Source organism: Borostomias antarcticus, assembly GCF_949987555.1.
Source record: "Borostomias antarcticus genome assembly, chromosome: 34".
NCBI classification, from domain to species: Eukaryota; Metazoa; Chordata; class Actinopteri; order Stomiiformes; family Stomiidae; genus Borostomias; species Borostomias antarcticus.
In genome coordinates this window covers 4,252,143-4,278,237 of record NC_140267.1, presented here as the reverse complement: position 1 = coordinate 4,278,237, position 26,095 = coordinate 4,252,143, and the positions used below count along the sequence as shown (strand labels likewise).

General features: G+C 54.4%; 1 protein-coding gene across 1 annotated transcript in view; it reads right to left on the bottom strand.

Moving 5' to 3' along the window:
* The window catches only part of birc6 (baculoviral IAP repeat containing 6), a 143,376-nt gene that overhangs the window by 46,683 nt on the left and 70,598 nt on the right, over positions 1 to 26,095 (bottom strand). Inside the window, exons 58-65 of the mRNA XM_084460956.1 lie at positions 25,510 to 25,671; positions 25,063 to 25,236; positions 22,671 to 22,870; positions 20,869 to 20,940; positions 19,958 to 20,261; positions 17,120 to 17,337; positions 15,332 to 15,496; positions 14,549 to 14,717 (exon numbers count right to left, since the gene is read on the bottom strand). Coding sequence (XP_084317082.1) covers positions 14,549 to 14,717; positions 15,332 to 15,496; positions 17,120 to 17,337; positions 19,958 to 20,261; positions 20,869 to 20,940; positions 22,671 to 22,870; positions 25,063 to 25,236; positions 25,510 to 25,671 — 1,464 coding nt within the window. The remainder of the gene's footprint in view (positions 1 to 14,548; positions 14,718 to 15,331; positions 15,497 to 17,119; positions 17,338 to 19,957; positions 20,262 to 20,868; positions 20,941 to 22,670; positions 22,871 to 25,062; positions 25,237 to 25,509; positions 25,672 to 26,095) is intronic.

Sequence of the window (26,095 nt, the reverse complement as noted above, 5' to 3'; positions counted from 1 at the left end):
AATGCGCTATACAAATAAAGCTTTGATTGATTGATTGACTATAGTGCATGTATGATAGCATCACATAGCTAACGCTAGTAATATAGTCCATGAATGATAGCATCACAGTTAAGTGTGTAGGTTAACGGACACCTACTCCGTTCGAATGAAAGGTGAGATCAGAAAGATAAATAATAATAATAATAAGTTAAATATTAGAGACAATCTGAGAATCACCATGAGTACCAAACAAGCAGGAAACGCAAAGAGGGCTGTGTGTGTGTGTGTGTGTGTGTGTGTGTGTGTATGAGGTAAAAAGACAGTGTGGGGGGTCTTACAATGACATCCGATTTTCCAAGGAGAATTAAACTATGAAACCAGGCATTCGGTGTCAGAAAATGGTCGCTGTGTAAAAGGCGTTAGTCTAACACGCCTTTTCTGCCGTGACTTTATGTGGATTGGAAAACTGGGGTAGAGCGACAGAACCGGGTTAAACGGCTGGACTGCTTTTGTGGCTTTTGAGACCCCCGAATCCCCCCCCCCCCCCACTCCGTCGCTCCCCCTTCCCACCCCCCCCATCAATCCTCCGCTGAAAACCTCCTACCCCCCCTGCCCTCCTCCCTCCCTCCCTCGTCCATCTCTCCGCCAGTCTGACGGAGCCTGACAAAGGGACAGATGGAAACGCTGTGTGCATTTCTCAGAGAGAGAGAGAGAGAGAGAGAGAGAGAGAAGGGAGAGAGAGAGAGAGAGAGAGAGGATCGCTTCATCTCCATTCACCCCCTCCCGCCCCATCCATCCATCCCCTCCCCTCCCTCTCATCCAATCCCCTTTTTTGGGTCGGTGGTGAACGCTGCAGCGGGGGGGTGTGTACGCGCTCCGCCAGCCCCCGCCCCACACAGAGGAAGAGACGGCGGTAAGCGTGAACGCCGCCCCCCCCTCCTCCATCCCTCCCACCTTCTCTCCCTCCCTCTCTCTCTCTCTCACTCCTGCCGTTGCCAGAGCCGTGGGGGAAGCAGCATCCCCCCTCGCTCCGTTCCCGCGCTCCGCTCGGTGACGCGATGCACGGCTCTCCCAGGGCAGCTGGCTGGGGGACACGCCGTGACAAGCAGCCGCCGCCGCCGCCCGACCACGACCGCCGCTGCGCGCTCGCCGGGATCTCGCCGTGGAGGAGCGCCGGCCGCCGGGCCGGGACCCGCGGAACCTTCTAGAGCCGAGAGGACGAGCGGGAGAGAGGGACTAGCCGAGTGTCCGCGCCAGCGCGAGCGTCTCCGGGAGAGAGAGAGAGAGAGAGAGAGGGAGAGAGAGAGAGAGAGAGAGAGAGAGAGAGAGAGAGAGAGAGAGAGAGGGAGAAGCATGCGCCGCCGCTGTAGCTCTGGGGTTGAGCGGCAGACGAGCGAGAGGCGCCTCTGAAAGACTCTCCACAAGGAGGAGGAGGAGGAGGGGGAGGAGAGAGAGAGGAAAAAAAGAGGAGAGGAAGGGGGCGGGCTGTATTTTTGAGACTGGATGCTCTAAGCCCCTAAGAGAGTCAAAGGCACAAGAGTAGCTAAGGAGGAGGGGGAGGAGAGGAGGAGGGGGAGGAGAGGAGGAGGAGGAGGAGGGGGTGTTGTTGTGGTGCTTAGGGAGAGGAGAGGGTAGAGAGAGAGAGAGATGTGCGGGAGGATGGAGAGAGCGTTCGGGGAGAGGGCTTCTCCTCGCCCGCGGATCGGAGGCTGCCGCTAACGTTTCGGCTGGAGGATAAAAAAACGACCGCCATCCCGTCGGCTCGGACGGAACGGAGGACGACGACGACGACGAACGCCACAAAAAAACAGGAGCCAGTTTGACCCAACAGGTGTCCTAACGGACTGGAGGATCTATCGGACAGCGCGCGGCGTCGACGCCCACCGGGGTGCGTTTCCACGACGTCCACCTCCCCCTTTTTTCTCCCCTCGTTTCTTCGCCGTCTGTCCCCCCCCCTGGGTTCCTGGGAGGCATTGGGTACCAGCGTCGTGCCCCGCCCCCCCCCCCCCCTGGCCGCCCCCCCCCCCCCACCTGATGCAGCCCCCCGTGCGAGGCCATGCTTCTCCGATGAGGACGCCATCAGCATGCTGGATGTCGCTCTGTGCCTCACGAGCTTTCGGGTAAGCCGCCCCCCCCCCCCCCCCCCCCCCCCCCCCCACACACACCTCCCTCTCTCCATCCATCTCTTTCTTCCTGTCTTCCAAAAAAGACTGATCTGCCCATTTGAGAATCGGGGTGGGGGGGGGTGGTTTGGGTTGACATTGTCGGAGGGGATTTTATCTCTGGCGTTAGCTCGTCGAGCCCCGGCTGAGACGCTCGGCTGTTCTGTTTACGTTGCCCCGATGTTATTTCCCTTGTGGGCTGGGCTGCCCCCCTGTCCTCCCCCAACACCTCTCCGCTGGGACTGCAGGTATCTTCAGGACAACGTGTGTGTGTGTGTGTGTGTGTGTTTGGGGGTGGGGGGTAGGTAGGTAGGGTGGGGGGGTTCTTCTAAACGGGAGCATTAAATCTCGGTTGTTTTGACAGGGGGGCGATGTCACCGAGCGTCGTCACCGGATGATTAATGTTTTCCCCGGTGTCGTCGAGCCGGTGGGGGGAGAGCGAACGCGGCTGGGGGGGGGGGTCGTCGTCGTCTCGTCTCCGCGGCGGCCGATCGAGCCGCTCCGGGGTCGTAAACACGGAGCTCCGCCGCGCTCTCTCTCTCGCAGCTGCTGCTTGTTCTCTTTTCAGTCTGGCATTGATCTTGCGTGCGCGGGGATTGTCGTCAGGGGGGTCGGACAAGCCCGGCGTCCACGCCTGCTCTCCCCAGGGGGGTCGTTCGTTTCGAGCGCGTAGGACGGACGGGAGGGACGGGATTGATGACAGGGGGGGGGGGGAGAGGGAGGCGTCATAGCAACGACGCAGCCTCGAGAGCGAGAGTTTTAAATTCAAGCCATCAGTCGTCTGCGTTCGCTCCCTGTTTTTTTTTGGGTGTTTGTGTCGCCGACTGGCGTTTTGTTCATCTGCCGTCTCCTCCTCCTCCAGATAAGTTCCAGCTGCAGCCTCGCCGGTCCGGGCACGCACGGCTGCCGCCGCCATGGTCACCACGGTGATCACCATTGAGGAGGTGCGGGCGCTGGAGGTGAAGGAGGAGCAGGAGGAGCAAGTGCTGGCGCTGCTGGGCATCATCGGGACCTTCCTCAACCTCTTCGTCATCGTCTTCGTTTACATCTACACCACCCTGTGAAAGAGGGTGTGGGGGGTGGGAGGGGGGTGGGGGGGCGGAGCTTCGACGCCGCCCTGGGAAAGGGGGCGGAGCAAGGACGAGAAAAGCCAGAAGTGGGCATGTAACCGAAAAAAAAACATGGCCGATCCAAGGCTCCTCTGTTCGTGGACTTCTTTGTTTTTAAGCCAGAGGCAGATGATTGGAAGACTTTTTTTTTGACAATACCGTTTGAAGTTAGGAGGAGGAGACTGCGTTGGGCGCTACAGTAGACACGCCCGGTTTTTCCACGCCGAGGAAGATGGTAGACGATGAGGGCGTGGCGGTCATTTTGCTGTGCCACAGCAGCCATAAGCCTAGGAGATAACAGGAGGACACAGGAGCACCAGGAACATGGCTGGGCTGGATCCAGGAGGGGGGACGAGCCCAGGGGGCCGAGCCCCAGCCAGGGTGCAGTTCCCTGGGCATGCGGAGAGTCCGGCGGGCCCCGGAGGGACCCCGCTGGAGACACGGACCCGGGACTCGTTTGGCGCGACAATGGAAAGCCAGTGTTCTTCTGATGGATTATAATCCTACACGCCAAGAGAGGGACTGAAGTCTTAAAGAGCTGTGTGGTGTTCAGGGGCGTGGAGAGGTGGAGAGATGGTGGAGAGGTGGAGGTGGTGGAGATGGAGAGGTGGAGATGGTGGAGAGATGGAGGTGGTGGAGATGGTGGAGAGATGGTGAAGATGGTGGAGAGGTGGAGGTAGTGGAGAGGTCGAGGTGGAGGAGATGGTGAAGATGGTGGAGAGGTGGAGGTGGTGGAGAAGTGGAGATGGTAGAGAGATGGAGAGGTGGAGATGGTGAAGATGGTAGAGAGGTGGAGGTAGTGGAGAGGTGGAGGTAGTGGAGATGGTGGAGGTAGTGGAGATGGTGAAGATGGTGGAGGTGGTGGAGATGGTGGAGGTGGTGGAGATGGTGGAGGTGGTGAAGATGGTGGAGGTGGTGGAGGTAGTGGAGGAGGTGGAGGTAGTGGAGATGGTGGAGGTAGTGGAGATGTTGGAAGTGGTGGAGAGATGGTGGAGGTGGTGAAGATGGTGGAGATGGTGGAGAGGGAGATGGTGGAGGTGGTGCAGAGGTGGAGGCAGTGCGTGCGCTCCGTGCCGGAGGTCCTCCCAGAGGGACGTGCTGCCGGAGCGGTCGATGCTCCCCGAGGGCGGTGGGGGTTTCACGGCCGCGCGGCGCCAGCGAGGCCCGTGTGTCCCTGGGGATGCGGCCGTGGTTCCGGGGGGAACCGTGATGTACCAGGCTGCGCAGAACTGCCTCACGCACACACACACGACAGAGACACACACACACACACATGCGTGTGCGCCAGAGTGGGAATGGGAGCCTCCGCTTTAAGATCCAAGAAATGAAAACGAGGAGCGTATCCGATATCCCGCCCACAAACTCTCCCATAGGCTCATATGAGCTGACCTGGCGTACGGCCGATCCCCCAGCAAACACCTCCCGACCGGAGAGACGCGCAATAACGGCCCGGAGGCGCAGAGACACCCCAGGAGAGACCCCAGGATATTTTTTATAGAAGTAGAGAGACTACAGGAGGAGGGCGATGGCGCGAGGACAAATACGAGCCTCCCACTAACGAGGACAAATACGAGCCCTCCACTAACGAGGACAAATACGAGCCTCCCGCTAACGAGGACAAATACAAGCCCCTCCCACTAACGAGGACAAATACAAGCCCCTCCCACTAACTGCTTCTACCGTCTCTTTCTGCATATGTCACTTCCTGCCGTTTGCTGGGGTTCAAGGGTTAAAAAACTGTCTCTTTTGATGTGTTTGTTCATGTTCATTTCAGGGTCGTGTCAACGATCCCGTTTCTGTATGAAAATCAAACCTTTTCTAACTATATCAATTCCAAGTGTAGATGTAAACTGTGCAATAGGGGACATTTGAACAATAAAATGAGAATATATCGAACTAAAAACTAGTCTATTGTCTCGTCTATGATATAATGGTTTCGAGAGAGAGAGAGAGAGAGAGAGAGAGAGAGAGAGAGAGAATGAATGTGTTAGGGATGAACTTGCACAATTCTGGGCCGATGCCGATGTTTAAAATAACAATCCGGCTGATGGCCGATTTTTATTTTATTTTTATTCCCTATTTTGTGCCAGGGAAACAAAGAAATGATGCCTGCTTTTCAAATGGCCAGTTAGATTTGATGTGTTAAAATGAATAGTTCATTAATTCATTCATTAATTCATTCAATGATTCATTCATTCATTCATTTTTGGAAATCAGTATCGATACCCAGCCCTAGTATTGATGTGTTGCATAACTTGGCAGTCATGTAAATAAGGTTACAGCAAAAAAACAAAACAGGTTTTAGTAACACTAACCGAATCAATATTGAATCGAATCGAGATAATTGATTCTGAACCTTGTGAATCGGAATCGAATCTTGAAATTCGACTCGATACCCAGCCCTAATCATGACCAGTCTGTTTCAAGTCCCTCGATCATTGTCGCAAAAAACGAGCACTTGACATTTCACACATATTTTTTTTATTTTAATACGCTATTTAACCGCCATTTTGCGCATCTCCTCGTTGCCCCCCCCCCCCCGGGGGGACATGCGGCGCTGGACTCGGTGTCCATTCGCATGCAGAAGGGCGAGGAGATGTTAAACCGCGCCGCTCTGATGCGCCGAGGCCCTCGTCTCCGGAGGCCATTGAGATTCAGAGGACGTCCTCAGGTTTATGAAAGGTCAAGCCGGCATGTTCCTCCTCGCTGGGAACACGGGGGGAAATACTAAATCTCACGTGCTTCCTGCATGGTAATAACGGGGAGGAAGGTGTCACCAGGGGGGGGCGTCACGTCTTCTGGGCGGGGCTACAATCTGAGTCCGGAACATTCCAACTGAACTTGCGTCAGTACTTCAAAGGCGAGCCCACGCTGTTTGTGGTCAAAGAGACACGTGTGTGTGTGTGTGTGTGTGTGTGTGTGTGTGTGTGTGTGTACACGGTGTTAGCGTACGTGAAATCAATAGGACCCAAGGACACGCAAAAGAGGGTAGCGGAAAAGCAGAAGTGAACATATGTGGCGAGAGCAGAACAGCACGCGCTCCAAACACCCCACCAGGTGGGGTAATCAATCACCATTACTGTTATGTTCGTTCCTACTGAGGTAACACACACACACACACACACACACGCGCACACACACACTCACACACACACACACACACACACACACACACTCACCACCTGCCACAGAAACGTCACTTAGCACTTAATGATGACCATGTCCTTAAATCCACCCTCCTTTTTTCCTCTCTTCCAGTCTTAGAGGGATGGAGAGACCAGCTAGAGACCTGAGGAGAGAGACTAGCTAGAGACCTGAGGGGAGAGACTAGCTAGAGACCTGAGAGGAGAGACTAGCTAGAGACCTGAGAGGAGAGACCAGCTAGAGGCCTGAGGGGAGAGACTAGCTAGAGACCTGAGGAGAGAGACCAGCTAGAGACCTGGGGGGAGAGACTAGCTAGAGACCTGAGGGGAGAGAGACTAGCTAGAGACCTGAGGGGGAGACTAGCTAGAGACCTGAGGGGAGAGACCAGCTAGAGACCTGAGGGGAGAGACTAGCTAGAGACCTGAGGGGAGAGAGACTAGCTAGGGAGCCTGAGGGGAGAGACTAGCTAGAGACCTGAGGGGAGAGAGACTAGCTAGAGACCTGGGGAGAGAGACTAGCTAGAGGCCTGAGGGGAGAGAGACTAGCTAGAGACCTGAGGGGAGAGACTAGCTAGAGACCTGAGGGGAGAGAGACTAGCTAGGGAGCCTGAGGGGAGAGACTAGCTAGAGACCTGAGGGGAGAGAGACTAGCTAGAGACCTGGGGAGAGAGACTAGCTAGAGACCTGAGGGGAGAGACTAGCTAGAGACCTGAGGGGAGAGACTAGCTAGAGACCTGAGGAGAGAGACCAGCTAGAGACCTGAGGGGAGAGACTAGCTAGAGACCTGAGGAGAGAGACTAGCTAGAGACCTGAGGGGAGAGAGACTAGCTAGAGACCTGAGAGGAGAGAGACTAGCTAGAGACCTGAGGGGAGAGAGACTAGCTAGAGACCTGAGGGGAGAGACTAGCTAGAGACCTGAGGGGAGAGACTAGCTAGAGAACTGAGGGGAGAGACTAGCTAGAGACCTGAGGAGAGAGACTAGCTAGAGACCTGAGAGGGAGAGACTAGCTAGAGACCTGAGGAGAGAGACTAGCTAGAGACCTGAGGAGAGAGACTAGCTAGAGACCTGAGGGGAGAGAGACTAGCTAGAGACCTGAGGGGAGAGACTAGCTAGAGACCTGAGGAGAGAGACTAGCTAGAGACCTGGGGGGAGAGACTAGCTAGAGACCTGAGGGGAGAGACTAGCTAGAGACCTGAGGGGAGAGACTAGCTAGAGACCTGAGGGGAGAGACTAGCTAGAGACCTGAGAGGAGAGACTAGCTAGAGAGCCCCAGGGGAGAGACAAGCTAGAGACCTGAGGAGAGAGACTAGCTAGAGACCTGAGGGGAGAGACTAGCTAGGGAGGCTGAGGAGAGAGACCAGCTAGAGACCTGAGGGGAGAGACTAGCTAGAGACCTGAGGGGAGAGACTAGCTAGAGACCTGAGGAGAGAGACTAGCTAGAGACCTGAGGAGAGAGACTAGCTAGAGAGCCTGAGAGGAGAGACTAGCTAGAGACCTGAGAGACTAGCTAGAGACCTGAGGAGAGAGACTAGCTAGAGAGCCTGGGGGGAGAGACTAGCTAGAGACCTGAGGGGAGAGAGACTAGCTAGAGACCTGAGGGGAGAGACTAGCTAGAGACCTGAGGGGAGAGACAAGCTAGAGACCTGAGGGGAGAGACTAGCTAGAGACCTGAGGGGAGAGACTAGCTAGAGACCTGAGAGGAGAGACCAGCTAGAGACCTGAGGGGGAGAGACTAGCTAGAGACCTGAGGGGAGAGACTAGCTAGAGACCTGAGGAGAGAGACTAGCTAGAGACCTGAGAGGAGAGACTAGCTAGAGACCTGAGGAGAGAGACTAGCTAGAGACCTGAGAGGAGAGACTAGCTAGAGACCTGAGGAGAGAGACTAGCTAGAGACCTGAGAGGAGAGACTAGCTAGAGACCTGAGGGGAGAGACTAGCTAGAGGCCTGAGAGGAGAGAGACTAGCTAGAGACCTGAGAGGAGAGACTAGCTAGAGACCTGAGGGGAGAGACTAGCTAGAGGCCTGAGAGGAGAGAGACTAGCTAGAGACCTGAGGAGAGAGACTAGCTAGAGACCTGAGGAGAGAGACTAGCTAGAGACCTGAGGAGAGAGACTAGCTAGAGACCTGAGAGGAGAGAGACTAGCTAGAGACCTGAGAGGAGAGACTAGCTAGAGACCTGAGAGGAGAGACTAGCTAGAGACCTGGGGGGAGAGACTAGCTAGAGACCTGAGGGGAGAGACTAGCTAGAGACCTGAGGGGAGAGAGACTAGCTAGAGACCTGAGGAGAGAGACTAGCTAGAGACCTGAGGGGAGAGACTAGCTAGAGACCTGAGAGGAGAGACTAGCTAGAGACCTGAGGGGAGAGACTAGCTAGAGACCTGAGGGGAGAGACTAGCTAGAGACCTGAGGAGAGAGACCAGCTAGAGACCTGAGGAGAGAGACTAGCTAGAGACCTGAGGGGAGAGACTAGCTAGAGACCTGAGAGGAGAGACTAGCTAGAGACCTGAGGGGAGAGACTAGCTAGAGACCTGAGGGGAGAGACTAGCTAGGGAGGCTGAGGAGAGAGACTAGCTAGAGACCTGAGGAGAGACTAGCTAGAGACCTGAGGGGAGAGACTAGCTAGAGACCTGAGAGGAGAGACTAGCTAGAGACCTGAGGGGAGAGACTAGCTAGAGACCTGAGGGGAGAGACTAGCTAGAGACCTGGGGGGAGAGACTAGCTAGAGACCTGAGGGGAGAGACTAGCTAGAGACCTGAGAGGAGAGACCAGCTAGAGACCTGAGGAGAGAGACTAGCTAGAGACCTGAGGGGAGAGAGACTAGCTAGAGACCTGAGGAGAGAGACTAGCTAGAGACCTGAGGAGAGAGACTAGCTAGAGACCTGAGGGGAGACTAGCTAGAGACCTGAGGGGAGAGACTAGCTAGAGACCTGAGGGGAGACTAGCTAGAGACCTGAGGGGAGAGACTAGCTAGAGACCTGAGAGGAGAGACTAGCTAGAGACCTGAGGGGAGAGACTAGCTAGAGACCTGAGGGGAGAGACTAGCTAGAGACCTGGGGGGAGAGACTAGCTAGAGACCTGAGGGGAGAGACTAGCTAGAGACCTGAGAGGAGAGACTAGCTAGAGACCTGAGGGGAGAGACTAGCTAGAGACCTGAGGGGGGAGAGACCAGCTAGAGACCTGAGGAGAGAGACTAGCTAGAGACCTGAGAGGAGAGACTAGCTAGAGACCTGAGGGGAGAGACTAGCTAGAGACCTGAGGGGAGAGAGACTAGCTAGAGACCTGAGGGGGGAGAGACCAGCTAGAGATCTGAGGAGAGAGACTAGCTAGAGACCTGAGGGGAGAGACTAGCTAGAGACCTGAGGGGAGAGACTAGCTAGGGAGGCTGAGGAGAGAGACCAGCTAGAGACCTGAGGAGAGAGACTAGCTAGAGACCTGAGGGGAGAGACTAGCTAGGGAGGCTGAGGAGAGAGACTAGCTAGAGACCTGAGGGGAGAGACTAGCTAGAGACCTGAGGGGAGAGACTAGCTAGAGACCTGAGGGGAGAGACCAGCTAGAGACCTGAGGAGAGAGACCAGCTAGAGACCTGAGGGGAGAGACTAGCTAGAGACCTGAGGGGAGAGACTAGCTAGAGAGCCTGAGGGGAGAGACTAGCTAGAGACCTGAGAGGAGAGAGACTAGCTAGAGACCTGAGAGGAGAGACTAGCTAGAGACCTGAGGGGAGAGACTAGCTAGAGACCTGAGGGGAGAGACTAGCTAGAGACCTGAGGGGAGAGACTAGCTAGAGAGGCCTGAGAGGAGAGACTAGCTAGAGACCTGAGGGGAGAGACTAGCTAGAGACCTGAGGGGAGAGACTAGCTAGAGACCTGAGGGGAGAGACTAGCTAGAGACCTGAGGGGAGAGACCAGCTAGAGACCTGAGGAGAGAGACTAGCTAGAGACCTGAGGGGAGAGACTAGCTAGGGAGGCTGAGGAGAGAGACCAGCTAGAGACCTGAGGAGAGAGACTAGCTAGAGACCTGAGGGGAACGACTAGCTAGGGAGGCTGAGGAGAGAGACTAGCTAGAGACCTGAGGGGAGAGACTAGCTAGAGACCTGAGGGGAGAGACTAGCTAGAGACCTGAGGGGAGAGACTAGCTAGAGACCTGAGGGGAGAGACTAACTAGAGACCTGAGAGGAGAGACCAGCTAGAGACCTGAGGAGAGAGACCAGCTAGAGACCTGAGGGGAGAGACTAGCTAGAGACCTGAGGGGAGAGACTAGCTAGAGACCTGAGGGGAGAGACTAGCTAGAGACCTGAGGGGAGAGACTAGCTAGAGACCTGAGGAGAGAGACTAGCTAGAGACCTGAGGGGAGAGACCAGCTAGAGACCTGAGGGGAGAGACTAGCTAGAGACCTGAGGGGAGAGACTAGCTAGAGACCTGAGGGGAGAGACCAGCTAGAGACCTGAGGGGAGAGACTAGCTAGAGACCTGAGGGAGAGAGACTAGCTAGAGACCTGAGGGAGAGAGACTAGCTAGAGACCTGAGGAGAGAGACTAGCTAGAGGCCTGGGGGGAGAGACTAGCTAGAGACCTGAGGGGAGAGACTAGCTAGAGACCTGAGGGAGAGAGACTAGCTAGAGACCTGAGGGGAGAGACTAGCTAGAGACCTGAGGGGAGAGACTAGCTAGAGACCTGAGGGGAGAGACCAGCTAGAGACCTGAGAGGAGAGACTAGCTAGAGACCTGAGAGACTAGCTAGAGACCTGAGAGGAGAGACTAGCTAGAGACCTGAGGAACTGGCGCTTAGATGGAGTTGTGCGACGTGCCAGGAAGGACCTCGCGGTCGAGGTCTCGCAAGGCTCTCAGTGAGGCCGACGCCCACACCACAGTTCAAATCCCTGCCCTCCGACCCCGCGAACAACACAGCGAACAAGAGAGGAGAACTCCGTTCTTTTGTAGGGGGAAATTGGACATGGGGAAAAAAGAAGCCGCCTTGTTTCTCGAGATGCATGAGACGAGTTTCATTTGACCTCTGCAGCAAGGAGAGTTTTCCAAAGAGTAAACGACAAAGTGTTACAAGTTTCCTAAAAAAGTAGTTTGAAGAGAACACGTTTTATACTGTGACTTGCATCAAATCTCTCCTGACCAATCATTGAGCAGTTTGAGGATTTAAAGAGACAAGCCCCCAGACCCCTTCCTCCAGACCCAACCCCTTCCTCCAGACCCAACCCCTTCCTCCAGACCCAACCCCTTCCTCCAGACCCAACCCCTTCCTCCAGACCCAACCCCTTCCTCCAGACCCAACCCCTTCCTCCAGACCCAACCCCTTCCTCCAGACCCAGACCCTTCCTCCAGACCCAACCCCTTCCTCTAGACCCAACCCCTTCCTACAGACCCAACCCCTTCCTCCAGACCCAACCCCTTCCTCCAGACCCAACCCCTTCCTCCAGACCCAACCCCTTCCTCCAGACCCAGACCCTTCCTCCAGACCCAACCCCTTCCTCCAGACCCAACCCCTTCCTCTAGACCCAACCCCTTCCTCTAGACCCAACCCCTTCCTCTAGACCCAACCCCTTCCTTCCTCCAGACCCAGACCCAACCCCTTCCTCCAGACCCAACCCCTTCCTCTAGACCCAACCCCTTCCTCCAGACCCAACCCCTTCCTCCAGACCCAACCCCTTCCTCCAGACCCAACCCCTTCCTCCAGACCCAACCCCTTCCTCTAGACCCAACCCCTTCCTTCAGACCCAACCCCTTCCTTCCTCTAGACCCAACCCCTTCCTCCAGACCCCACCCCTTCCTCCAGACCCAACCCCTTCCTCCAGACCCAACCCCTTCCTCTAGACCCAACCCCTTCCTCTAGACCCAACCCCTTCCTCTAGACCCAACCCCTTCCTCCAGACCCAACCCCTTCCTCCAGACCCAACCCCTTCCTCTAGACCCAACCCCTTCCTCCAGACCCCACCCCTTCCTCCAGACCCAACCCCTTCCTCCAGACCCAACCCCTTCCTCCAGACCCAATCCCTTCCTCCAGACCCAACCCCTTCCTCCAGACCCAACCCCTTCCTCTAGACCCAACCCCTTCCTCCAGACCCAACCCCTCCTCTCTGACCACCCTGCCCCTCCCCTCTTCCATGCTCCTCCTAGTGAGGGAGAGAGGACTGGCCGGCTTCTTCACACAAACAATCAGCTGTCCAAAACAAGAACAAACACAGACAGAGAAATGCCATCTCTGGTGGCGTCCGGCTGTCATCTGTAATCTGTAATCTTAGGAATGTATACCGTATTGTCGATAGTCTGGTTGTAATCCTGTATAATCATGAGTGTACGTGTCGTCTGAGTATTTGATCTCATCGTACATTCTGCAGAATCCCGTCTTGGTATTGCAGGAGAGAATGATTCAACTCAGACTCCCCCTCCGTGTCAGCAGGGCTGCACCCCACCTGCATACCAAGCGCCCCTCGGCCGGCCGCGCTCCCCGTTATCTACCCACGTCCCCCCCGGGCTGCGTCCTCCTCCCTGCTCCTAATGCATTATGGGAGGATGAGCCCCTCTAACCTTCCCACCCCCTCCGGCAGTGTGCTATTAAAAACAGAGAGTGAAAGACAGAGCTCTTGGAACACTTTTTCATTACGTCCCCCCCCCCCGCCCCCCGCCCCCCGCCCCCCACCCCCCCGGCGCTCATACCAACCAAGCCCCGCCCCCCATCTCCTCCACCGGGGCGAGCGCCGCCACCCACCACACACAATATAGCTGCATAGTAGATTAATCGCTGAAAACGCCATTTGCGATCAAATTGGGTGTTAAATGCTTATAAAGGGGACGAGATGTGGCCCGTGTGCCGTTGTAGGAGGGAACGTGTCGTGATTAAAGGGGGCGAGGGGATGGGGGCCAGACGCCGTGGCCCCGGGGCCGTAAAACTGATGGGCGTGAACGCCGGGCCGCGCCCGCGCCTTCCCTCCGCATAATGAGGAGCAATTACACTACAATACCCATCTCTATCTGCTGCTACTTAATATATAGAGGGGTACGTAACGCATAGCAGCACAGACACACAAACACGCACACACACACTCTCTAACAGCACCGGACACACACACACACACACACACACACACACACACACACACACGTAGAGGCAGTATACACAGTGCCATTAGCAGCTCTCATATAGCTCCATATGGTGTATCGTATAAAAACTCCCGTTAGAATTCTAATAAATCTCCCGTCAAATAAATCTCTGCCTCTTGTCCAGGTGTGAAATGTTAGTCTGGGAGACGTGGAGCTGGTTTCACGCTGCTGTGGTCCCGCCCCCCTGGGGCTCGGCCCTCCTGGGGCTCCGCCCCCTGGGGCTAACACCTTTACACACACGCACGCACGCACACACACACACACACACACACACACACGCTCACTACAAATCACGCCCAGCAAGGTAATTGAATGACCGTCCGATTTCCGAACCAGCGAAGGTAACAAAGGCGTGTAAAAGGTGCACATTACGCCTTCCCATTTCCAGACACGACAGCGAACGGCGTTCTTTTACGCAGATGATGTGTTCTTATGTCCCGAAGGGGCCGCGCGCCAATCTCCCGTCTGAATCATATCCAATTTCATCCAATCTGCTTCACAATAATTACAACCGAACAACGTCACAAATAACAAGTCGTCAAATCAGACGGTGGCGTCGGCTTCTCTCTCGCACACGAAAGGACGAGTTTATGAGCGGACGTCTCGAAGGCGCCGGTTCGTCTAATTGAAATTGCTCGGGGGTTTATTGAACAGGAAGACGCCGACCCTTAACGGAGGCGTCGGAGGAAGAGGAAGATGAGGAGGAAGAGGCTGCAGCTTCATCTGCCGTCCCCTCAGGTGACCCTCCCAACACGCCCAGCGGCCAGGTGACCTTCTCCCCGAGCACAAGAGGACAACCGACACTGTCCTTTCATCTCAAACCGCATAAATCACCAACACTGGTACAGTATGTATTCAACACGACACTGCAGAGAGCCGAGCCATGCTCAACAAAAATGGTGGATAAAATATGGTTCTACAGGCGCTCACGCCAGCATGGAACAACAATAAACTAACGGACGGTTCCGTCGTAATGGCGGAACCTCCCGGAACCCGTCCCCAGCAGGGGAGAGAGAGGCGAGCGGAGAGAGCGGAGTGGAGAGACTCACCGGAGTCGTTGCGCAGGTAGGAGGACATGGCCGGGATGAGGCAGGACTGGCTGAGCAGCTCCTGGAGCACGACGGGCAGGGCGTGGCTGTTCTGGCCCCGGCTCTCTCCGGCGGGGGTCTCTCCGTGGGCCCCGGCGCCGCCGGACGGGTTGATGTAGCTGGCCAGCACCTGAGGGAGGGGGACGATCAACGTCTTGTCTAGTCGCTATAATGTTGTCTCCATCAGTGTTATGCAGGGGGCCCAGGGAGGCGGGGCTAGGTGACAGGGGGAGCAGGGAGGCGGGGCTAGGTGACAGGGGGCGCAGGGAGGCGGGACTAGGTGACAGGGGGAGCAGGGAGGCGGGGCTAGGTGACAGGGGGAGCAGGGAGGCGGGGCTAGGTGACAGGGGGCGCAGGGAGGCGGGACTAGGTGACAGGGGGAGCAGGGAGGCGGGGCTAGGTGACAGGGGGAGCAGGGAGGCGGGGCTAGGTGACAGGGGGCGCAGGGAGGCGGGACTAGGTGACAGGGGGTGCAGGGAGGCGGGGCTAGGTGACAGAGGGCGCAGGGAGGCGGGGTTAGGTGACAGGGGGCCCAGGGAGGCGGGGCTAGGTGACAGGGGGCCCAGGGAGGCGGGGCTAGGTGACAGGGGGGCGCAGGGAGGCGGGGCTAGGTGACAGGGGACCCAGGGAGGTAGGGGCTAGGTGACAGGGGACCCAGGGAGGCGGGGCTAGGTGACAGGGCGCCCAGGGAGGCGGGGTGGGGCAGGGAGGCGGGGCTAGGTGAGGGCGGGGCAGCGTTCTGACCTGCAGCAGGCATGTGACGTGCTCCTCCTCCAGGCGCTGCTTGGTGAGGGCCTGCTCCACGTCCCAGCCCGAGGCGGTGGAGCCCGTGCCGAAGCCGGTGCCCTTGGCCCAGTACAGCTGCTGCTCCTCGCTGGTGGCGCCGCCGTGCCCGCTGGACACCTGGGGCTGGGGGGGGAGGGGGGGGGAGAGGGGGGGTACGGTGAGTCCAAAACAAGGTGCAGAAACACTTCACAAAGCTGAACTCTGTCTAAACTATGGATCCTACAGCAGCGTCACATCTGCTCTGAACAGACACACCCTTCAGCACCTGGATGAGAATAGACGTCCCACCAGCAGGGGGGCGTAACCAGGAACTGATTCACCTCCACACACTGGTCCAGCTGTTTACCAGACGACTGGACCAGTCCAGCTGTTTACCAGACGACTGGACCAGCTGTTTACCAGACAACTGGACCAGTCGAGCTACGATCCGCTACGAATCTCAAACACCCCGACCCACTGTACTAAAAAAACATCACCGACACCGCCAGCAACACCGAGCGCCGCCCGCATTGAGCCCGTCGGGCTGCCGTACCCGTGATTGATACGGTCCGATACAAGAGAGTGGGGACAGTTTATCCTTTGTCCCACAGTGGTCATTTGTGATTATGTCCCGGGTTCAGATGAGGACAGTGTGCTTCCAGATAGTCTGGGGGGGAGGAGGAGAGTGGAGAGGCGGAGGAGATAACGCAATAGAGGATGCATTTCTCCGTGTAATGGCCATGCCAGTCCAGGGGACATCTGTGGTGATTCGATTCCTATTCATGATGTTCCCTTTTCCCCCCCTCCCCTACAGACCGGAGTTGGCAACAGCACAACGTACGGGTCTCTCTCAGGTCTCTCCTCGAAGAGAGACCTTCCTCTTATCATTCAGACCGAACGATTAGGCGATCTGTCATGGGCGGAGTGGGAGAGATGCATAGGAGGCCGTCCCGATCGGGGTCCATTAATAAAGTGAACGTTTTTTTCTCCCTTGTTCTCATTGAGTGAAGGACATCTTTATCCGCTATGAAGTCGTTTGTAGTCTGACTCGACAGATGAGGATTTTGGGGATACGCCTGGTCATTCATTTATTCATCTAGACTCCTCCCCTATCGGTGTTGGCGTTTTCAAAGTCGCCGTCGCTACGTGAAACGACGACCGCCGCCGTGGAGAGATGGCGTCCTACACGCTGAGAATGGCGTTTAGAGGAAGATTTGGATCGTTCAATAAGGCAGGCCTGATTGGTTCTTTTGGCTTAAGTGTGTAGGTTTTGTGTGTGTCAGTGTGCGGTGTGTGTGTGTGTTGGGGGGGGTATGTATGTGTATACGTTGTGTGTGTGCGGTGTGTGTGTGCGGTGTGTGTGTGTGTGTTGGGGGGTTATGTATGTGTATACAGTATGTTGTGTGTGTGCGGTGTGTGTGTGTGTTGGGGGGGGGGGTATATGTGTGTGTATACGTTGTGTGTGTGTTGGTGTGTGTGTATAGGTTTTGTGTGTGTGTGTGTGTGCGGTGTGTGTGTGTGTTGGGGGGGGGGTATGTGTGTGTGTATACGTTGTGTGTGTGTTGGTGTGTGTGTGTGTACAGGTTTTGTGTGTGTGTGTGTGTGCGGTGTGTGTGTGTATGTGTATAGGCTGTGTGTGCGCGGCGTGTGTGTGTGTTTGGGGGGGGGGGGGGGGGGTATGTGTGTGTATACGTTGTGTGTGTGTGTTGGTGTGTGTGTGTATAGGTTGTGTGTGTGTGTGTGTGTATAGATCGCGTGTGCGCTCACCTCGTTGGCGTTGGTGCCGGCGTTGGGCACGCGGGGGGCGTGGTGGCTGAGCGCCGACAGGCACGCCAGGATCAGGTGGATGGCGCCGATCTCCAGCGCCATGCGGCGCAGCAGCACGCCGTCGTCCGTGGTCAGGGGCGTGCTGCTGAAGAGCGCCCGCAGCACGTGGAAGGGCAGCGTGGGGAGGACGTTGGCCGACGGCGACTGCAGGATGTGACCTTTAACGGGGGGTCAGATGAGACGGGGGAGAGGAAGACGATGATATGTTAGAGATGGTCAAAAAACATCATTTACCGTCGAGTAGAAATGACTCGGTCAGAATGAGTCATGAGGGTCAGAATGAGTCATGAGGGTCAGAATGAGTCATGAGGGTCAGAATGAGTCATGAGGGTCAGAATGAGTCATGAGGGTCAGAATGAGTCATGAGGGTCAGAATGAGTCATGAGGGTCAGAATGAGTCATGAGGGTCAGAATGAGTCATGAGGGTCAGAATGAGTCATGAGGGTCAGAATGAGTCATGAGGGTCAGAATGAGTCATGAGGGTCAGAATGAGTCATGAGGGTCAGAATGAGTCATGAGGGTCAGAATGAGTCATGAGGGTCAGAATGAGTCATGAGGGTCAGAATGAGTCATGAGGGTCAGAATGAGTCATGAGGGTCAGAATGAGTCATGAGGCCGCCTGGAAAAGGACGGATCAAAAGGACGAGAGTTGGAGAAGTTGAGTGAGGATAAAAGCAGCAGCCGATCCATTCATTCATTCATTCGTCCGTCCGTCCGTCCGTCCGTCCGTCCGTTCATTCATTCATTCATCCGTTAATTCATTCATCCATTCATCCATCCATTCATTCATCCATCCACCCATCCATCCATCCATCCATCCATTCATTCATCCATCCATCCATCCATCCATCCATCCATCCATCCATCCATCCATCCATCCATTCATGCATGCGTGTGCGTTCATTCATTCATTCATTCATTCATTCATTCATCCATCCACCCATCCATCCATTCATTCATTCATTCATCCATCCATCCATCCATCCATCCATCCATCCATCCATCCATCCATCCATCCATTCATGCATGCGTGTGCGTTCATTCATTCATTCATTCATTCATTCATTCATTCATTCATTCATTCATTCATTCATTCATTCATTCATCCAGTAGTTGACCCACGTCGGGGACCCAGAGACAACAGCCAGCTGCTGGAGACAGAGAGGGGCCGGTGTCACTAAACGAGACGGTGGCCCGCGCTCGCCATCAATCGCTAGCATCACGGGACATCATGTCAAGGACTCCAAAAACATGCGGTGGGTGAAAGAAAAACATGGTTCACACACACACACACACACACACACACACACACACACACACACACACACCACACAAACACGCACACGCAGAAATATTACGGGTGTGACGATTCTGAAACTAAACTACAATAATGTGTGTTTTCAGTTGGAAAGTTGGACTTGTAACAAAACTGACTTAAAGGTACCCAACGAAACGAGAATCAAGACAATCAGTTCTTTGTTTATTTTCGAAATTCCTGGATTATATGGTTCCTTGTAGTCTAATAAACATGTTGAATCACTTGAATGTCTTTCCTACCTTGTAATTTCTTCGCAAAATGATATTTCGCTAATGTTTTGAAAACAACAAAGATGTGTGAAACGTCACTATTATGTGCTCCGCGTATTGACGCAATGACGTAGTACACGATTTTCGGGGACCACCTTCTCAAATTTGCTCTAGAGCGCAAACTAGTGGTCAAAAACTACATTGGGTACCTTTAAAGTTTGAAATCGCACACTAATTTTGATAAATTTTTCGATTTCAAACTGGAATGGCGACGCCCCCGATCAATAATCCATCTGAATGAGAGCCTAGCTTGGGTGTCTGGATGGAGTGAGCTACGACAGTGCCTGTAAACTAAACAAGCTAAAAGCCCTTCAGTTCCATTACCCAAGAGGCCGCAGGGCAGGTATGGACTCAAGGACTGTGAAGAAGGGGGGGGGGCATTGTAACAGAGGGGCTGGTTGGACAAACGTGTCTCAATTGCCAATGGGGCGAATTAAATCACCGGTTCTCTCTCCCCTGGTTAGTATTCCTCTCTCTGCTTCCTGTGGCCCTGGAAGCTTCCAGAAGAGTCCATCTACATGCAGCGGCCGCGTCACGCCCGCGACAGATATGTGTTTAGGGGGGCTCTGACGATGCTCGTTATCGATCCGTGTGTTCCACAGCCTGGCTGCTAATTTAACTAGCGGACAAAGTCAGTTGGGGAGGAGACGTAGAAGTCTCCGGGCGTCGCCCGTGATGGGGTTCTGTACATCGGTGGTGATTAAAGAATGAAGCCAGCTGTTTCTGGCGAGCGCCGGCCCTGACCGCCCGGATCTGACCGCGGTCACGGAGAAGACGAACGAGGAGGGTGTTGGGTTACGTGACACGGACGTACGCTACATGCCGCGTTTACCATTTTTCTCCTAGCTAGGTTAATTCACTGTACAGTCCGCTAGAAATTACCCACAATTCACAGCAGTTTCCAGTGAGCGCAGGATGTACCCGACAATTTCCTGTTTATTACACCACATAGGGAAGAGTGAGTGAGTGAGTGAGTGAGTGAGTGAGTGAGTGAGTGAGTGAGTGAGTGAGTGAGTGAGTGAGTGAGTGAGTGAGTGAGTGCGAGAGAGAGAGAGAGAGTGAGCGGTTGGTTGCCAGGTTTCGGGGTACTTAGGTTGCCAGATTCGGGGTACTTAGGTTGCCAGGTTTCGGGGCTACTTAGGTTGCCAGGTTTTCGGGGTACTTAGGTTGCCAGGTTTCGGGGGTACTTACTGCCCTCTCCGTCGTCGGTGACGCCCAGCACCAGGCGCAGCAGACACTGCGCGTGCTTCCTCTCCCTCAGCAGCACCTCGGCGTAGCCGGGCAGGCGCAGGAACAGGCCGAAGGCGGCGAGCGAGTGGGCGGGGATGGGCGACATGGTCTGCACCGACGACCTGCTGATGGGCGGCGGCTCGGCGGCCACGGTCTCGGGCGCCTCGTACACCAGCTCGCCCGACTGCTCGATGGTCACCCACTCGAACTGGTCGCTGTCCTTGGGCTTCTCCTGGGTGGCCGAGGGCACCACCGGGGCGCTGACCTGTGAGGGGGGGGCGGGGTTAGACGAGGGCGTGGCCAGAGATCTCGGTTAGCTCGGTGGCACCTGTTGCTAGTTAACGTTATGACATTTTCGCACAATACATTCATGCCTGCGGGGGGAGACTCTCTCTGCATTATCCACAAATTGAATCTCTCCCATTATTTATTTTGATCTTATGACCTTTAAAATTGCGTTTCATTCATAAAAACCAGACATTTTAAAAATAAAAAACAGGTTTTTCCTTTTTTTTCTAACCATCCCTCCGCGCCTCCCCTGAATTTCTTCGGGGCCTCCCCCCACAGTTTGGGAACGCCTGGGCTAAGTTAACCTTTGGAGCCCGCTGTGTGCGTAGTCAAAATAGTTTAGTTTGCTCATGGTCTCACAGAGGGGCACAAGGCATCCCCCCTTGACGACACTAATTCACAACAAGAGTGTGTCCTTCAAAACAGTAGCATGAGGTAGAACACAGAGTCAATAATGCAAACAGCTCCATGACCTCCGTACATAAGAGGTTGTCGTTAACAATCAGCCAATCAACGAAAAGTTCTTCACATCAACTCGTTCTCTTGTATATGAATGTAAATATGAGGTGTAATAAAGGTCTCACTTGGTGTCCGTTGTGGGGCGCCTGGGTCCAGCCCCCGGTGGCTCGGGGGGACTGACGGAACAACTCGATCTTCTGGAACAGTTTGAAAGGGGGAGGGGGAGTGGGGGAGGGAGGGGGGGATAACACACAAAACAAAGTTAGTGCCTGGTAACTCTCCGAATCCATCTACGACATGTCAGAAACTCACCTGATGTAGTTTCCAACAAAGGAGGCTTTTTTAGGTCTGGTGACGACATGAAGGAATGACTGACAGGCTAGAGTCATCAGACTGACTGCTGGATATTCTAGTATACTATGTCAGGTTAGACAGTCTGCTGGATATTCTAGTATACTATGTGAGGTTAGACAGTCTGATGGATATTCTAGTATACTATGTGAGGTTAGACAGTCTGATGGATATTCTAGTATACTATGTCAGATTAGACAGTCTGATGGATATTCTAGTATACTATGTCAGGTTAGACAGTCTGCTGGATATTCTAGTATACTATGTGAGGTTAGACAGTCTGATGGATATTCTAGTATACTATGTCAGATTAGACAGTCTGATGGATATTCTAGTATACTATGTCAGGTTAGACAGTCTGATGGATATTCTAGTATACTATGTCAGGGTAGACAGTCTGATGGATATTCTAGTATACTATGTGAGGTTAGACAGTCTGCTGGATATTCTAGTATACTATGTCAGGGTAGACAGTCTGATGGATATTCTAGTATACTATGTCAGGGTAGACAGTCTGATGGATATTCTAGTATACTATGTCGGGTTAGACAGTCTGCTGGATATTCTAGTATACTATGTCAGGATAGACAGTCTGATGGATATTCTAGTATACTATGTCAGGGTAGACAGTCTGCTGGATATTCTAGTATACTATGTCAGGGTAGACAGTCTGATGGATATTCTAGTATACTATGTCAGGTTAGACAGTCTGCTGGATATTCTAGTATACTATGTCAGGTTAGACAGTCTGATGGATATTCTAGTATACTATGTCAGGTTAGACAGTCTGCTGGATATTCTAGTATACTATGTCAGGGTAGACAGACTGCTGGATATTCTAGTATACTATGTCAGGGTAGACAGACTGCTGGATATTCTAGTATACTATGTCAGGTTAGACAGTCTGCTGGATATTCTAGTATACTATGTCAGGGTAGACAGACTGCTGGATATTCTAGTATACTATGTCAGGGTAGACAGTCTGATGGATATTCTAGTATACTATGTCGGGTTAGACAGTCTGCTGGATATTCTAGTATACTATGTCAGGGTAGACAGTCTGAATGCTGGATATTCTAGTATACTATGTCAGGGTAGACAGTCTGATGGATATTCTAGTATACTATGTCAGGGTAGACAGTCTGCTGGATATTCTAGTATACTATGTCAGGGTAGACAGTCTGCTGGATATTCTAGTATACTATGTCAGGGTAGACAGTCTGAATGCTGGATATTCTAGTATACTATGTCAGGGTAGACAGTCTGATGGATATTCTAGTATACTATGTCAGGTTAGACAGTCTGATGGATATTCTAGTATACTATGTCAGGGTAGACAGTCTGCTGGATATTCTAGTATACTATGTCAGGGTAGACAGTCTGCTGGATATTCTAGTATACTATGTCAGGGTAGACAGTCTGCTGGATATTCTAGTATACTATGTCAGGGTAGACAGTCTGCTGGATATTCTAGTATACTGTGTTAGGGCTAGGTTAGGGGCGTGGTTAGGGGCGTGGTTAGGGTTAGGTTAGGGTCAGGTTAGGGGCGTGGTACGGGGCGTGGCGCGGGCCTGACCTGCTGGATGACGTCGGGGTAGAGCATGGGCAGTCTCTCGGCGATGAGGGCGAGGCCGCCCATCCCAGCGAACACCTGCAGGGGGGACTGGATGGGGTTGGTCTCCAGCAGGGACTCGTCGATGGCGGCGTCCAGGGACTCCTCCCCCGGGGCCATGGCCTCGTCCTCGGGACAGCTGCCCAGCATCTCACAGTGCTCCACTGGAGGAGGGAGAGAGACATACAGGACAGAGAGAGACAGGACAGAGAGAGACAGAGACAGAGAGAGAGAGACAGGACAGAGAGAGACAGAGACAGGACAGAGAGAGACATACAGGACAGAGAGAGACAGAGACAGGAGAGAGAGAGACAGGACAGAGAGAGACATACAGGACAGAGAGAGACATACAGGACAGAGAGAGACATACAGGACAGAGAGAGACATACAGGACAGAGAGACAGACAGGACAGAGAGAGACAGAGACAGGACAGAGAGAGACATACAGGACAGAGAGAGACATACAGGACAGAGAGAGACATACAGGACAGAGAGAGACATACAGGACAGAGAGAGACATACAGGACAGAGAGAGACATACAGGACAGAGAGACAGACAGGACAGAGAGAGACATACAGGACAGAGAGAGACAGAGACAGGACAGAGAGAGACATACAGGACAGAGAGAGACAGGACAGAGAGAGACATACAGGACAGAGAGAGACAGGACAGAGAGAGACATACAGGACAGAGAGAGACAGAGACAGAGACAGGACAGAGAGATATACAGGAGGGAGAGACAGATACAGGACAGAGAGAGACATACAGGACAGAGAGAGACAGGACAGAGAGAGAGAGAGAGGACAGAGAGACATACAGGACAGAGAGAGACAGAGAGAGACAGACAGGAGGGAGAGAGACAGAGACAGGACAGAGAGAGACATACAGGACAGAGAGAGACAGAGACAGGACAGAGAGAGACATACAGGACAGAGAGAGACAGAGACAGGACAGAGAGAGACATACAGGACAGAGAGAGACAGAGAGAGACATACAGGACGGAGAGAGACAGAGACAGGACAGAGAGAGACAGAGACAGGACAGAGAGAGACATACAGGACAGAGAGAGACAGAGACAGGACAGAGAGAGACATACAGGACAGAGAGAGACAGAGACAGGACAGAGAGAGACATACAGGACAGAGAGAGACAGAGAGAGACATACAGGACGGAGAGAGACAGAGACAGGACAGAGAGAGACAGAGACAGGACAGAGAGAGACATACAGGACAGAGAGAGACAGAGAGAGACATACAGGACAGAGAGACCGATACAGGAGGAAGAGAGACAGGATGGAGAGAGAGAGACAGGATGGAGAGAATTAGTTTGTTGATTCCCAGTGTCACACAGTCCTCAGCATGAGAACACAACGGGGACGACCCTGCCAGCGCAACGCTTAGACGAATCATCCTCTCTTATCAATCATCCACAGACGGATGATAGAAACGGCTATCAGACCTTTTACTATTCATCAACCAACCGGGGCGAGACGTGGGCCCCGGAGTGGGCGGGGCCGAGGGGCAGAAACAGGACACCAGTCTGGGGGGGGGGGGCGCCGTTTCAACCCGCCAGGTGCGACGCATCAATATGCGCTAATGGTCGCAGCGGGTCTCGATGAAGTCTGGCCGCTGATTAAAAACACGGAGGCAATCAAGGACAGCAGACAGACGCGTCCTGGTTTAGAGGTCGGGGGGGGGGGGGGGGGGTGGCGGAGGGGGAGGGGCATCTACACAGACAAAGTCAGACTGACTGAACAGAACAGAGGGTGAAGGGTAGTCAACCCCCCCCCCAGGCTTAGTTATTAGTCCGTCTCTGCCGGAGCGACGCGGGGCGTTTTACGATGATATAAAGCCCCGAGGTGACTGATGGGTAATTTACAAATAAGTGGTGCATTGTCTCTGGTGGAGAGGGGGGACAGGAAGGGGGGCATCGTCTCTGGTGGAGAGGGGGACAGAATTGGTGACTCATCTCTGGTGGAGAGGGGGACAGGAAGTGAGCATCGTCTCTGGTGGAAAGGGGGGGACAGGAAGTGAGCATCGTCTCTGGTGGAGAGGGGGACAGAATTGGTGACTCATCTCTGCGGCCGTTCCCTCTCCGCTCCCAGATGCCCCGGTTTTAACGGGCTCGCCGAGTGACGAGTGAAAAAGCCCCGGGGGCGTGGCTAACGCCGCGTCGGTGTGTGTGTGTGTGTGTGTGTGTGTGGAGGTGTGTGTTTGGAGCGTAGGCGTCTGTGCTAGTGAATATTATCCATACGTGAATGTGTGTACGTCTGCGTGTGCCTGTGTGTGTGTGTGTGTGTGTGTGTGTGTGTGTGTGTGTGTGCGTACACGTGCGTTGACCGGCACGCCCGCTCACCTTTCTCCGTGCGCAGCCTCTTGAAGGAGTCGGTCTTGGAGAGGCCCGGGTCAGATATGACCTTCGACCCCAGCTTGACGGTCAGGTCGATGGAGCGGTAGCCCTGCGGCAGGCGGCGGTCGTACAGCAGGGTCAGCAGCTGGGCCAGGGTCATCTCGGCCGGGAGGGGCTGACCTGGAGGGGGGGGGGGGAGGAGGAGGCGGCGTTCACACCACGGTAACCACAAACGCCGGCGGCGGGGCGAGGCAAGACGGGCGCTATTTGACGCGCCATGTGACCCACAAGATGGCGTGTTCGTTAGTCACACGGTCCACGACACACTAACGAGCCTGAGCGGTAATTGTGAGTTTTTTGGTAGTTATGTCCGAACGCAGCGGTTCCCCCTGGGGTGCTGGTGGCGCGTGTGTGTGTGTGTGTGTGTGTGCGTGTGCGTGTGTGTGTGTGCACCTGGGAGCAGCTTGTGGTACAGGTGGAAGACGGGCACGCTGATGGTCTTGGCGGACGGGTCCACGCCGGAGGAGGCGGTCAGCTTGTCGCTCATCACGCGGCCCCTCCGCGACGGCGGGCGCGGCGGGGTGGACAGCGCTCGCTTGGACTGGGACTTCAGACCTGAACACACACACACACACACACACACACGCGCCGTCTCCTTCAGTGGGCGATACACACCTCGTAACCGAGGCCTCAATCAATTCCGGAAAGTCATTAAATCAGAGTTGACATTTGTTTTCAGATGAATTCAAAGCTGCGTTCATTGATTTTATTCACATTGTCGAAACTAATTAACAGCACCTGATATCAGCTTGTGTCACTGAGCCATAGTGTCCTAATAGTGTCCTAATAGCGCCCTACTTCTCTGACTCATCCCTACCGGAGGATTGGCTGTTGTTATTCCAGCGTTTCTGACTGTGTTGTCAATAGCTGGACTATGTCTATGGAGGGAGGGGGGGGTAGTCTACAGGGGAGGGAGGGTGTAGTCTACAGGGGAGGGAGGGTGTAGTCTACAGGGGAGGGAGGGTGTAGTCTACAGGGG